Source organism: Punica granatum, chromosome 2 (genome assembly GCF_007655135.1).
Source record: "Punica granatum isolate Tunisia-2019 chromosome 2, ASM765513v2, whole genome shotgun sequence".
NCBI classification, from domain to species: Eukaryota; Viridiplantae; Streptophyta; class Magnoliopsida; order Myrtales; family Lythraceae; genus Punica; species Punica granatum.
Window position 1 is genome coordinate 39,767,945 of NC_045128.1, and position 11,628 is coordinate 39,779,572.

Consider the following 11,628-nt stretch of genomic DNA (forward strand, 5'->3'; position numbering starts at 1 on the left):
CGTTTTCAATGGTGACGCCGACTGACTGTTTAGTGTTAAGTGCTTTCGTCATGGACCTCATGTTATGCTCGAGTCCGGTCCAAGTTAAAGGGAGAAGATATCGGAGTTAACTGAATAGCACAATTCAAAATACAGAACTCGTTACCTCTTTTTGCTCGATCAATTGGCCCTGCAAACGGACGCAGAAGAAGAAGGCACGGGGAGCTGGCAGGAATCGGATTAGAATTGGACTTGGACTCGAATGCATCGGCCCATTTAGATTTAGCCCAATGTATTAGTCCAGCCCATATTCTCCACATGGTAATTAACGGCCCAAAACAATATGGCCCATTTGCTTAAACCCTCTCCCGTCCTCCGAAAGACCGCACGGCGTAAAACCCCTTCGGTCGGATTCTGAGCGGCCGAGAAGCGCGCCAAAACTAGCGACTTCGCCACCATGCAACCGCCGCGGAAGAGGGCACGACAGGACGGACAAGACGCGGAGATGCCGCCGGAACTGGAAGACCGACCGGAGGAGCTGTTCAAGGATGGATCCGACATCTGCCAGCAGCTCATGGACCGGTATGCCAAGTCGTCCGCTCCCCAGCACCGACATCTCATCGCCACTGCCGCCGCCACTCGCGCTATCCTCTCCGCTGAGTCCCTCCCATTCACCCCCTCTTCCTACTTCGCTGCTGCCATGGCCAACCTGGAGAATGCTTCTTCTTCCACGAAAGCGCTGAGCTCCACTGAGACTGCCGCGCTGATGTCTTTCCTTGTGATAGTGATTGCGGCGGTTCCGCCGCGAGGGATCGTGACCCCAAGAGCGAGGGAAGCGGTGGAGGTGCTGGTGAGGCTGGTGGGAAAGCAGGATGGAGAGGAGACGTTGGGAGTTTCAACGGTGAGGTCGGCGGTGAAGTGTCTGGGGATTTTATTAGGGTTCTGTGATGTCGAGGATTGGAATTCTGTGAATTTGGGGTTCGAGACATTGCTGAAGTTCTCCGTGGATAAGCGTCCGAAGGTATTATCAGAGCATCCTTCATTCTCAGTTACAGCTGATGAGTTTTCATGCTAATGTAGATTTGGTTCGCTATTGCAGGTCCGCCGTTGTGCTCAAGAATGTCTTGAAAATTCTTTTAAGCTTCTTCGATCGCCCGCTGCTGTAAAGAAAGCGAGCAAGTTGGTCATTTCATCGTTCAAAAATTACATTCCTTTGGCCGATACATTGAGTTCTACTCCTGTTGCTGATGAACCTAAAGATGAATCACCTTCAAAATCCGAACACGTCGAAGTGCTGCATATGTTAAATGTAGTGAGATTTACACTTCCATCTCTCTCAGCGGAAGCCAGACTGAAGATTTTTCTGGAAGTGCATAAATTTATGAGTTCCCAGTTCTCGATACTTACAAGGCACATTCTTAAAATCATTGAAGCTTTTCTCGAAATTCCAAAAGCCGGAGATGCTCTTCAAGAGTCGGAAGATATCATTGTTTCTCTTTGTTCATACGTGTCTTCAAATGGCAATCCTGTAGACACTGTTATATCAGCTGCAAACTTGTTAAAAGCTGCTATGGATAAGCTTCAGATAGAAGGATCTGAATTAAGGATGAAGAACCTGCCAACTGTCTGTCGCTCGTTAGCAGGTATTATTGTTGACTGGGGTTCGGTTGATTTGTTGCGATATTCACAGTTTGTGTTCTGACATTGCCTCTACTATTAGATTCTTTTACTTGTTTGTTGCTCTTTCATTCATGTTACTCTGGCACCAGTGTTCTGATACCCTTTGGTCGTTCTTACTTAGGTCTTTTGACTTCCGAGTCTGACACTGCATCACAGGCTTCTCATATTTTCAAGGAGCTGATCACTCACCACATAGATGAGAAAACACTCCCAAACGATAGTCAGCTATCCGAAGGTGAAGATGAAAGTACTTGGAGTTCAGAAGCTAGGGCAGGAAAGGCGATGTGTGCTGCCCTGGACAATGTCCTTGAGACATGTAAAGGCATTCCCAATGAGCATATTCTTGCAATAATATCTGCCCTCTTCCTCAAATTGGGTAAGGGTTCATCTTAGAGGAATGTGCCATTGTATGATTTGAATTACACTGAAATTCTATCAAGTAAAATATGCATTGACTCTTTCATCTGCTAAGCGTGAGCTGGTCTTTGAAAATTCACCTGGAGATTATGGATGTTTGTGCAGGAGGGTGCTCATATACTTGTATGAAGAGTATTCTATTTAAACTTGCTGACTTGATGATACATGGTAGTGGAGATGCATCTGGAACAGATCTTGTAAGTTGTGATCACTTGTCTTTGATTCATCTTTAATCTGGAAGTAGCTTAGAATATTGAAGATAACGGTATCTCTATTTGTAATTTCATTTGTTTCTGTCACATGTTTCAGCATTAGGTTTTGATTCCATGCCATAAGTTTCATAATTGTGATGATGATTGGTGGATCACTAGGTATCAATACTACTAAGAGTCTCATGTATTTATCATAATTGAATTTTTTCTAATTCACAGCTTCGGAGGTGTATTGGATCTGCGGTGATTGCTATTGGCCCTGAGAAGATGCTTACTTTGTTTCCAATTTCTCTTCATGATAAGGATTTCAGCTACACCAATTTTTGGTTGGTTCCTATCTTAAAAGACCATGTGATTGGATCATCACTTAATTATTACATGGAGCATATCGTACCACTTGCCAAATCTTTTCAGCAGGCTAGTCGTAAAGGTATACTCTTCAGCCATTCATATATATGGATATGAAATACTGAGCGTCAGAGAAGTTGAAATATTATAAAACCAGTCCCACCTGGTGTAATATCACATTAACAGTTATGTTATGAGGGCTCGCAATATTCAAATTTCTCACTCCCTTTTACTCACTCCTACAGTTGGGAAGTCAGAGCTTGGTAAAGATCTGAAGAATCGTGCCCACGACCTCTGGAAACTGCTAACTGCCTTCTGCCGGCACCCGGCTGATACTTATAAACAGTTCCCTCGCTTGGCTGAACTTTTAGCTGCTCTTCTTAGGAAATATGCTTTTATTCGAGAGAGTGTGGCTCTTGCTTTAAAGGTAATATTTCTTTGTTTCATAGACCTGAAAATAAGACCATCTAAAAATTTTGCAGGGGGTTCTCTCTTATTTCTCAAGGTCGTTCCTGACAAATTATATCTTACTATTACTCCCAGGTCCTTGTGAATGAGAATAGAAGCATACTTGGCTCTAAAAAGGGCCTGGAGCAAAGTACCTTTAGCGATGAGTTTATGGTGGAGTTTCAGAATCTTCAGCCACATTCAACTAAAACAGCAACAAAAAACATGAAGGCTCTATCATCATCCTCTATCGAGTTACTCCAGATTCTGTCGGATTTATTTATCAATTCATTCCCTGGGAAGAGGTCACTTTTGAAGGTTCTGCATCAATAACTCATTTGTTGGTGGCACACCATCTGATGTTTTACAGCTCATGGTTTTGCCTCTCATGTTTAATTAACTGCTGGTGATTATTAGACAAAACTGCTGTGCTTTTTATTTCGTGGCTGCTTTCATTTTCTTATTTTATTATATTGAAATTTGAAGAGGGATTATAAAGCATTGCTTCTTTTCTTTTTCCTTCTCAGGATGCCATTGGCTGCTTGGCCTGCATTGTTGATTCATCTGTGACAAAAGAAATCTTTACATCCTCACTTAAGAAGTTTGACTTTCTAACAAGTGGAGGTGAACTTCAGAGGTTAACTGATTCAGATGCATTGCCAGATGATGAACAAGGAGTTATGATTCCTTCAGAGAAATATAGAAAAAGGTATTATTGTCTTTTTTCTTTTGTTCTATTGTTGCTAAGTGGATCAATTTTTGCTGCATCGATTTTAAGTTGCATTTTCTGAGCTGATTGAAGGGATGTGCAAATGTAACTTATAGTGAATTGAGTTCCTTACAGGTTTGTGATAATGGAGCTTGCGTCATGTTTCGTTGAAGGAGCAAATCAGGAACTTATCGAATCAATTTTTGACTTTGTTAAGCAAACTTTTCAGGTGGGGATGACTTAAGATTAAACATATTCATTGATCAAATTAACTTATGTTTGTTGTACAATTATTTCTCAACCTCTTTTTACAGGAAACCAACGACTTAGGCCATGGTGAAGCATATCATGCCTTGAGAAAAATTTTAGAGGTACTCCATGTGGGTTCACAATCTTGTCTTTTCAGTTCAGTTTGTTTTAGTTATGCCCTCTTATGGTGCAGGAACATGAGTGGTTTCGTTCATCCCATTATGGGGAGTTGCTCGATGTACTGCTTTGTCTGAAAACTCCAACTGATGCTACAATCCTGAATGGTCGCTTTGCTTGTTTTCACATTCTTATGGTTCATACCTTAGAGGTGAGGCTGGTTTTCTATGGAAAAGTAATGCTGGTATTTTGTTTTTGATAATGGAAAGCACGCATGCCATGAATGTAATACCTTCCACACATGTGCAAATTATCCAACACCTATGTAGGACGATAAGTATAGCAGTTTTCTTTGCATAAACTTCTCGGCTCTTAGATATTTTTTGAGTCTCTCATTATCAACTGCTTTGACAGGATGCAAAATTGAGTTGTTCAGTGGAATTTAAGCAAAAACTAAGTTTTTTCCTCTTTGCAATTGTTTATGTAGATGAATTTGGAGGAGGAGAATAGCAAGGCTTTTCTCATTCTCAATGAGATCATTCTCACCTTGAAGGATGTAAGAACTCCTTTCTTACATCTTGTTGAACTATTCAGAAAGTACTGCAAATATTATTCTTCTTCATAAATCCATTTACTTGTTTAACAGGCAAAAGAGGAGGCAAGAAAGGAAGCTTATGATATACTTCTAGTGATAAGTTCCAGCTTGAGAAACAGATCATCTGTTATTTCTGACTCCCTTTATCATAAATTGATCAGTATGGTAAGCACATGCAAACCTACCATCATAAAATTGTCCATGTCTTAAATATCTGTTCAGAATTTTCATTTCCTTTTTAAGTGCATCTGCATCCTTTATGTCAGGCTTTGTTTTCTCCTTGTTATGAATAAACTGGACAGGAGTTTTCGTTAACCATTCAGTTTATCGGATCTACTGTTCGTTACTAAGCTAATCTTTAAGAATTTTCAAGAATGCCGAAAGTTATCTAATCAATGACTCTCCTACGTGTTAAAGCTGGTTTTCAGCATAAGTACTTGTTTACATGCTTAGGTATTAGCCATGACATGGATAACTACATCCCTCTTTGTCTCTCTAGCACTGTTACTCTGTTAAGCACGCACTTGTAATAAATTACACTGGCAGTCCTACTACAGGGACACCTTCTATATTCTTATCTCTTCTGCTAGAATTGCTGTTTCATCAACACAGACGATTTTGTCTTTCCAGATAATGGGCTACCTTTCCGGTTCATCTCCTCACATAACCAGTGGAGCAGTTTCTGCATTGTCTGTAATGTTGTACAAGGACACTGATATGTGTCTTTCAGTACCAGACCTTGTTCCTTCTATACTTTCTTTGCTTCAAAGCAAGGCAGTGGAGGTTGTAAAAGTATGTATCGGCCTAAAGTGCTGGTTTCTCCAAATCCTTGCCCAATATGTCATTTCTCACGAGTTTTCTTCTACATCTCGATGCACAGGCTGTTCTGGGATTTGTGAAGGTTCTGGTCTCTTGCATGCCCACAAAAGACCTTCAAAATCTGCTAAATGAAGTTGTTCCTAGTATCATTCCATGGTCATCTGTATCGAGGCATCACTTTAGATCAAAGGCAAGGGCAATTTCTGAAGCAGGCTTCCTTTAAGCATATGTTTATATACTTACGTGATTCCTATTGGGGCCCCCTATGCTTGAATTTTCTGATTATATTTTTTTCACAGTCTCTTCATGCTATTCACAATCCTTGTCTCTGTAGGTGACAGTGATTCTGGAGATCATTATCAGGAAGTGTGGTTTTGCAGCCATTGGATCGGTCATTCCGGAGAAATACAAGGGATTTCTTAAGACGGTCTCGGAGGTACTTTTCTTTCCTCTTGGCTATCCCTTGTGATTTTCTTTCACCTGGGTTGTCGACTTAAATGGCCGTGACAGGCTGTTTCTTGCGTCACTTGGCAGGCCATGTTTTTAGTCCAATTGATAAAGGTTCTCTTAACTGAATGATTCTAACTTTGACTGGGGCGGCACTTAGATGTTCTTGATCCTAATGTAATATCTGCGACCTTAACAAACACATTAATTTCAATGATTAGCATAACTGACTGACTTAAACCTCTAGCATGTGGTGGTCTTTGGTGGTGCCTCTTCTTTATCATGACTGATGCCAAAAAGTGCTCTACTCTTACGTTTCTTATAATAATATTGCAGAATCGAAATAACAAAACTTCAAAGGAAACTGGCACTGGTGATACTGAGACAGCTTCTGCTGATTTACGCACCTCCGGGTATGTTCCCTTTCATAGAAAAGGGTCCTATCTTTATCTTTTATTGGCTTGAATTGACAAGTTATTCACTTCACCAAAAACCTCCCAGGCCACAGAAGAGGAGACACAACAAACTGGGTCATTCACGCGAGGGAGATGGTTTGGTGGAACATAAAAGAAGAAAAAGAGAGAGGAAAGATGACAACAATACCCTTCATTCCAAAGTTAGCCGAGGAGGTGCACCGAGAGGGTTTGAAAAAGTCGGGAATAATGAAAGTGGGAGGAGCGGCAACAGGAACTTTCGAGGAGCCATCAGTGGGCAGAATGGGAAGAGGAAGCCAGGAGACATGCATAAGAAGCAGCAGCTTGAAGGAAAGGGAAAGGGAAAGGGTCTTCCTGCATCCATATCACACAAACGGAAGAAGTTTGGTCGGAATCAACAAAAGAAGTGATGGAGTATTGGATACTTCCGTTAGGTGTTTAGAAAAACCATTCGGGGTGTGAGGGCTTTGTGGTGGAATTTCTGCATTTCACTGGGAACAAATGTATGGCTCGAATGCAAAACCGAGCTGTATGAGCTAGGAGATAACAGTTTTGGTCATCTAGTAGTTAGGATACGATACCTCGCTACAAAAGAGAGGTTGGTTCTCAGAGGAGCCTCTTGACTCAATTTTGGAAGGGCTAGTCGATGATTCGATTTTCAGTTTTGGGCATGTAATATAGTTCTTTCATCGGCTCGTTCATTTACCATGAGCATCAAGCGTCAATTGTCTAGTATACCTCGTGCTAATGTTAATGTGATATTTAACCTTCAAATGTGAGGACTCAATTTTTATAGTTAACCAGTCAATGGATTCACTTAAGGAGCTAGGGTTCAGTTTTACGAGCAGTCAATGAAAGAGCACGCATTTCCAGATGAAAGCGTGAAAGATTTTCAGCCGGAAATAGGAGCAAGACAATATTAGATCCGTAACCAAAATCTCGTAGAATTATGGTCTGTAGTTACCTTTCATCTTAAAGAGCATCTACAAACACGTCCAATTGATCCTTGGAGTGAGCTGGGAATGTAACAAATACAAAATATCGTCTCCGATGGTGAATTTCTAAATATTCAAGAAACAAATTTCAAAACAATGGGACAATCTAGTCTCATTTGCTCATAGAGATGGTACTTAACGGACCAACAAAATATATACATGGCTGGAGACAACCTAATCAAATGTTCACGAAACTGGGGCAACATCAGGAACATTATCAAGAATGAAAGGACCAAGCTTACCGGTTCTGAATAATGTAAGAAACCTCTTGGATACCATAAGTCGAGCTTCGGATGGCTTATGAGGAATTCTCAAGGCCTTCTGTAGCGCCTCGAATTGTTTTTCCATTAGTAGTTCCAAATCATTCTCGTCTTCTACATTACCTTCAAACTCGGAGAGAGTAGCATATAGCGTGCGCTGGACTTCTGTTACGAGATCCTGAGCCACCATAGTGTGAAGAAATTACAGTTCAGCTAAGACTCAAGCACGTTAATCAAGAAATTACTAAAGATGTTAGACATTACCTCAATGTACAGCACGTCAGAAGCATTTGGTGGTTTCCTCCTCTTGGGCCGGAGATCTTTAGGATTGTACTCAGGTTTATCCTCTGATTCATACTGGATTCCTTCCATCCTTCTGTTGTTTGAGCGTTTCCAGTGAAAGGGCGTGCCTCTAGTATTTAGGACTGCTAACAAGTACTGAGCAATACGCTCCTCACCGACCACCGAGTCTTTCACAGACCCTACAAAATCAGTTTCCGGACATGAGATGAAGAATACAGACCAAAAATGGGACATGAAAATATCGAGATGAATACCTGCAAGAGCTAGCTTCAAGCCAGTTTCTATGTCTGGGATACTCGGAACTAATACTCCAGGAGTGTCCAGGACATATATACTAGGCTGATGAGCAATCTGCACAAGCAGAATTTCAGACTCAACATTATAAAATAGACAAAAATCAAGCTCAATGGCCCGAGAAGATAATTGGAAAATGGATTGTTTTTACAGGAAAAGGCAAGGCCAAGAGACCAGAGAAGGAAAGAACAGCTTGCAACATGCACATACAAATTTAAACATCTCTGTATACTTCATTTTGCTTGGCAGGGAGAACTGATCTTCAAGGAACAAGTGCCTACGATGATTTCTTAATGGAACAAAGAAAAAAATTACCTTATACCCAGCAATATCCTGAGTGACGCCAGGCAATGGACCTACCGTCGCTCTCTTCGTCTTCTCCTGCGCTACGGAAAACTCAGGAACATCACCATGAAAGCATTACAATAGCGTCAATTATATAAACAACAGCAGTGTAAGGATGACCAAAAGAAGATCTTACCAGGAAACCGAGCAGAAGCGAGTCGGTGAATCGAGTTGATTAAAGCTGACTTGCCAACATTAGGAACACCAACCACCATAACGAGCAGAGTGGGTTCCCTCGAGATAACTTCTTTGAGTTTCAGCTCCACTAGATCAAGAAGCTACAGCATAAACACCACAAGGGGAGACCTCATAAGCAACGCAAGCAGATATCTCGTGATAGCAAATGGAAGCTCAAATGCAACACAAGAACAGACTTTCTGGACCGAGCTCTGGCTGTGTGCATTTATCGGAAGAGAATCTTGCTTGCAAGAATCGAAGTAGTGAATCCATTTCTGCCATCGTAGACATTTACATGAAATCAGTTAGCAAGCGAACAAGAAATGAAGATTAATGAACAATGTTTACATTTACATGAAATCAGTTCGAGTAATCGAATGCGACGGAAGCCGTTTACATGCAAAATGTTTTGGTTGGCCAAATCCTTCTTGTTCAGAGCAATCACCCGCCGCTTCCGGGACAGCTGAGGCTGCAGGTCAGCGTTCGCCGACGAGAGCGGTATCTGTTCCACAACACAACATCAGTAGGAAGCAAAAGCGTACACTTCGCATGACGACAAATATGCAATGCAAGTACATGACAGATTGCGAGGGAGAGAATCAGTTGTACGCACACGGGAGTCGCGGACTTCGATGACGAGGTCGGCCAGCTTGAGGCGGTCGCGGATAGCGCGGGTTGCGGCGGCCATGTGCCCGGGGAACCAGTTTATGGCTCCGCCGCCCCTGTTGAACGCCATATCCCCTAATGCCTTCTTCACCACTTTCTTCACAGTGCTCATCTCTCCTCTCTTTCTCTCTCTCTCTCTCTCTCTCTCTGTGAACTGAGCTGTAGTTCGGAGCTTCCCCGCTGCTGGTCGCCGCCGGCGGGAGAGCGAATAGAAGGAGGAGTTCGAAGAAGAAGTGAGACCGGACCGTTCACGGGCCCGACATTTGCTGGGCTCTGGAACAAGTGAATTGGACCTAACCGGGGCCGTTCATGAGTCCGAAATGTGTTTTTTTTTTGTTGGGCCGGGCCTTTTTTTTTTAATTTATGTAATGCTACAAAATTTACGACCCACTCAATTTGTCAATTTGCTCAACTTGTAGGATCGAGAAAGTTGCTACAGGTGGAAGTGACTTCGCATGTATGATATCATAGGCAAGGGCATCTAAGAAACAACAAATGCAAAGGTAATTTTCACTAGTCTCATCATTTTAACAAATTAAATCGCGTGTCTAAGCATAGCCTCTGTTCGTTCGTAATCACAACTTCAATGGACAAACAATCTTGCGCTATAAGTCAGTGCTGAAACAATCTCGCATTACAAGTGAAAAGGTAGGGGCATTATCGTAACCAGATGTTTCGGCGTATGAGGCAAAACGCCATATCACAGATTGCCTCAAGTGTTTCCTCTATGCCCCTATACTCATTTACACAACGACCACTTCCCAAGTTCTCTTCCTTTCCCCCTAGTCACCGACAAGCAAAAACATACAAGTTTGAGTTCCCTCAGGAAGATATGTCAAAACCCATACGGCCAAATCCTCGTCTAACCTTTAAGACAAAAAACATATGTAAGCAGCTACTTGGTCGGGAACTTCAGCGAGGATTAATTCTGTCCATCTCGAGAGTTCAAAATGAAGTCATCCAGACATCCAGAATATGCGATGTCTATCAGCTAAATTCGCCTGGTTTTTCTGCAGGCTATCTAATCATCTCCCAGAGCAAGGATAGCTGCAATAACGCAAATACAAGCATCAGAACCAGATCGTTTTCAGAAACCGATTTTGCACATGCCTCGAAACCCTGTTTAAGCTAACTAACTCATGGACTTATATATGCAACTGTTAGACAAAGGGGCAATCTGATCTATGGACAACTCTGAAATGGAATTGCGGATCAATAGAAATGCCACCTTTTGTGGTTCACAAGCTTCGTGCAACCTTCTCATACAGATCCCTAGGCCAGTTTCTCTTCAAGTTGTTCGCAAGAAAACTCGCAATCTGAATATTGACAAAAAGGAAGGATTGCATTAAAAATTTGAAGGTATTCATTTCAAGCCCACGTAAGTACTCCATCTTGTGCAAATACCTTAGCCCTCAGAGCTCGGAGAGACCCATCAGTATCTGACACATTGTCCATGCAAGTGAGAGCAATTCTCAAGATGTCGGGTACACAAGCCTGGACATAAGGTGACAAGCTCTGGAACACGTCACTGGTAATTTCTGGTGCTCGTGGATCTAACGGAAGGAATGGGAGTTTAGCAACTTCCCTCAAAGCATCCAGGTATTGACCTGATCTTGCCAACTTATGTATAGATAAGATTGCCTCAAGCTGCCTTAAAACAGTCTGCTGTTCCATAACACTTTCTCTCTCCAGAGGGCTGCTTGAAGGTTTGAAGAAAAGCAATTAATGCACAACAATGTCGGTATAAAGGCTAGGAAAACCACATTGTTAGGGCCATGATTACCTGATCTCAGAACTATATTTATAGGTTTCCATAATTTCGTTGGCAGAATGAATTAATCCAGCAGTCAGGCTATCACCATCCAACCGACCACGTGAAAGGGCACATATCGACTCGGAGAGGCACTTATTGATGGTATCCAATGCCATCGAGAATGCTCCAATTCTCTTGTGTATTTCTATGGACTGAATAAAAAAATAAAAAGAGAGAATAATTTGAACAGGGAAGACAGAAATGAACAAACAAAACATTGTATATGCCGTTACAGCTCATATGATTACCCGTTAAAGCAAGGACAGATGCATGCAAATTGCAAATGCAAACTGATAATAGCTTCATAATACAGTCGTGAAAA

General features: G+C 41.9%; 3 protein-coding genes across 3 annotated transcripts; 1 reads left to right on the forward strand and 2 right to left on the reverse strand.

Annotated features, from left to right (window-relative positions):
* Positions 1-356: 356 nt before the first annotated feature.
* Positions 357-7,240, forward strand: LOC116197596 (RRP12-like protein). The gene is made up of 18 exons (XM_031527773.1): positions 357-1,000; positions 1,079-1,622; positions 1,781-2,035; positions 2,182-2,273; positions 2,508-2,718; positions 2,882-3,063; positions 3,180-3,401; positions 3,611-3,792; positions 3,928-4,021; positions 4,107-4,163; positions 4,235-4,369; positions 4,646-4,714; positions 4,805-4,918; positions 5,384-5,545; positions 5,634-5,762; positions 5,907-6,008; positions 6,356-6,432; positions 6,521-7,240. Exons 1-18 carry the CDS (start codon positions 437-439, stop codon positions 6,861-6,863), a joined length of 3,534 nt encoding a protein of 1,177 aa, XP_031383633.1. The 5' UTR covers positions 357-436; the 3' UTR covers positions 6,864-7,240.
* Positions 7,241-7,392: 152 nt separating this feature from the next.
* LOC116197600 (short integuments 2, mitochondrial) lies at positions 7,393-9,707 on the reverse strand. Its single transcript, XM_031527778.1, has 8 exons — positions 9,441-9,707; positions 9,225-9,329; positions 9,025-9,102; positions 8,787-8,928; positions 8,621-8,691; positions 8,266-8,362; positions 7,973-8,190; positions 7,393-7,886 (listed from the first exon to the last, which is right to left on the reverse strand). The coding sequence occupies exons 1-8, from the start codon at positions 9,603-9,605 to the stop codon at positions 7,635-7,637; spliced, it is 1,128 nt and encodes a 375-aa protein (XP_031383638.1). The 5' UTR covers positions 9,606-9,707; the 3' UTR covers positions 7,393-7,634.
* Positions 9,708-10,080: 373 nt separating this feature from the next.
* On the reverse strand, positions 10,081-11,458 carry LOC116197599 (nuclear pore complex protein NUP93A; the record flags this gene model as incomplete). The annotated part of the gene is given in 4 exon segments (XM_031527776.1): positions 10,081-10,540; positions 10,722-10,809; positions 10,898-11,189; positions 11,277-11,458. Coding segments are annotated over 3 exon segments (552 nt in total), but the record flags the coding sequence as incomplete, so codon positions are not given.
* Between the last annotated feature and the right edge of the window lie 170 nt (positions 11,459-11,628).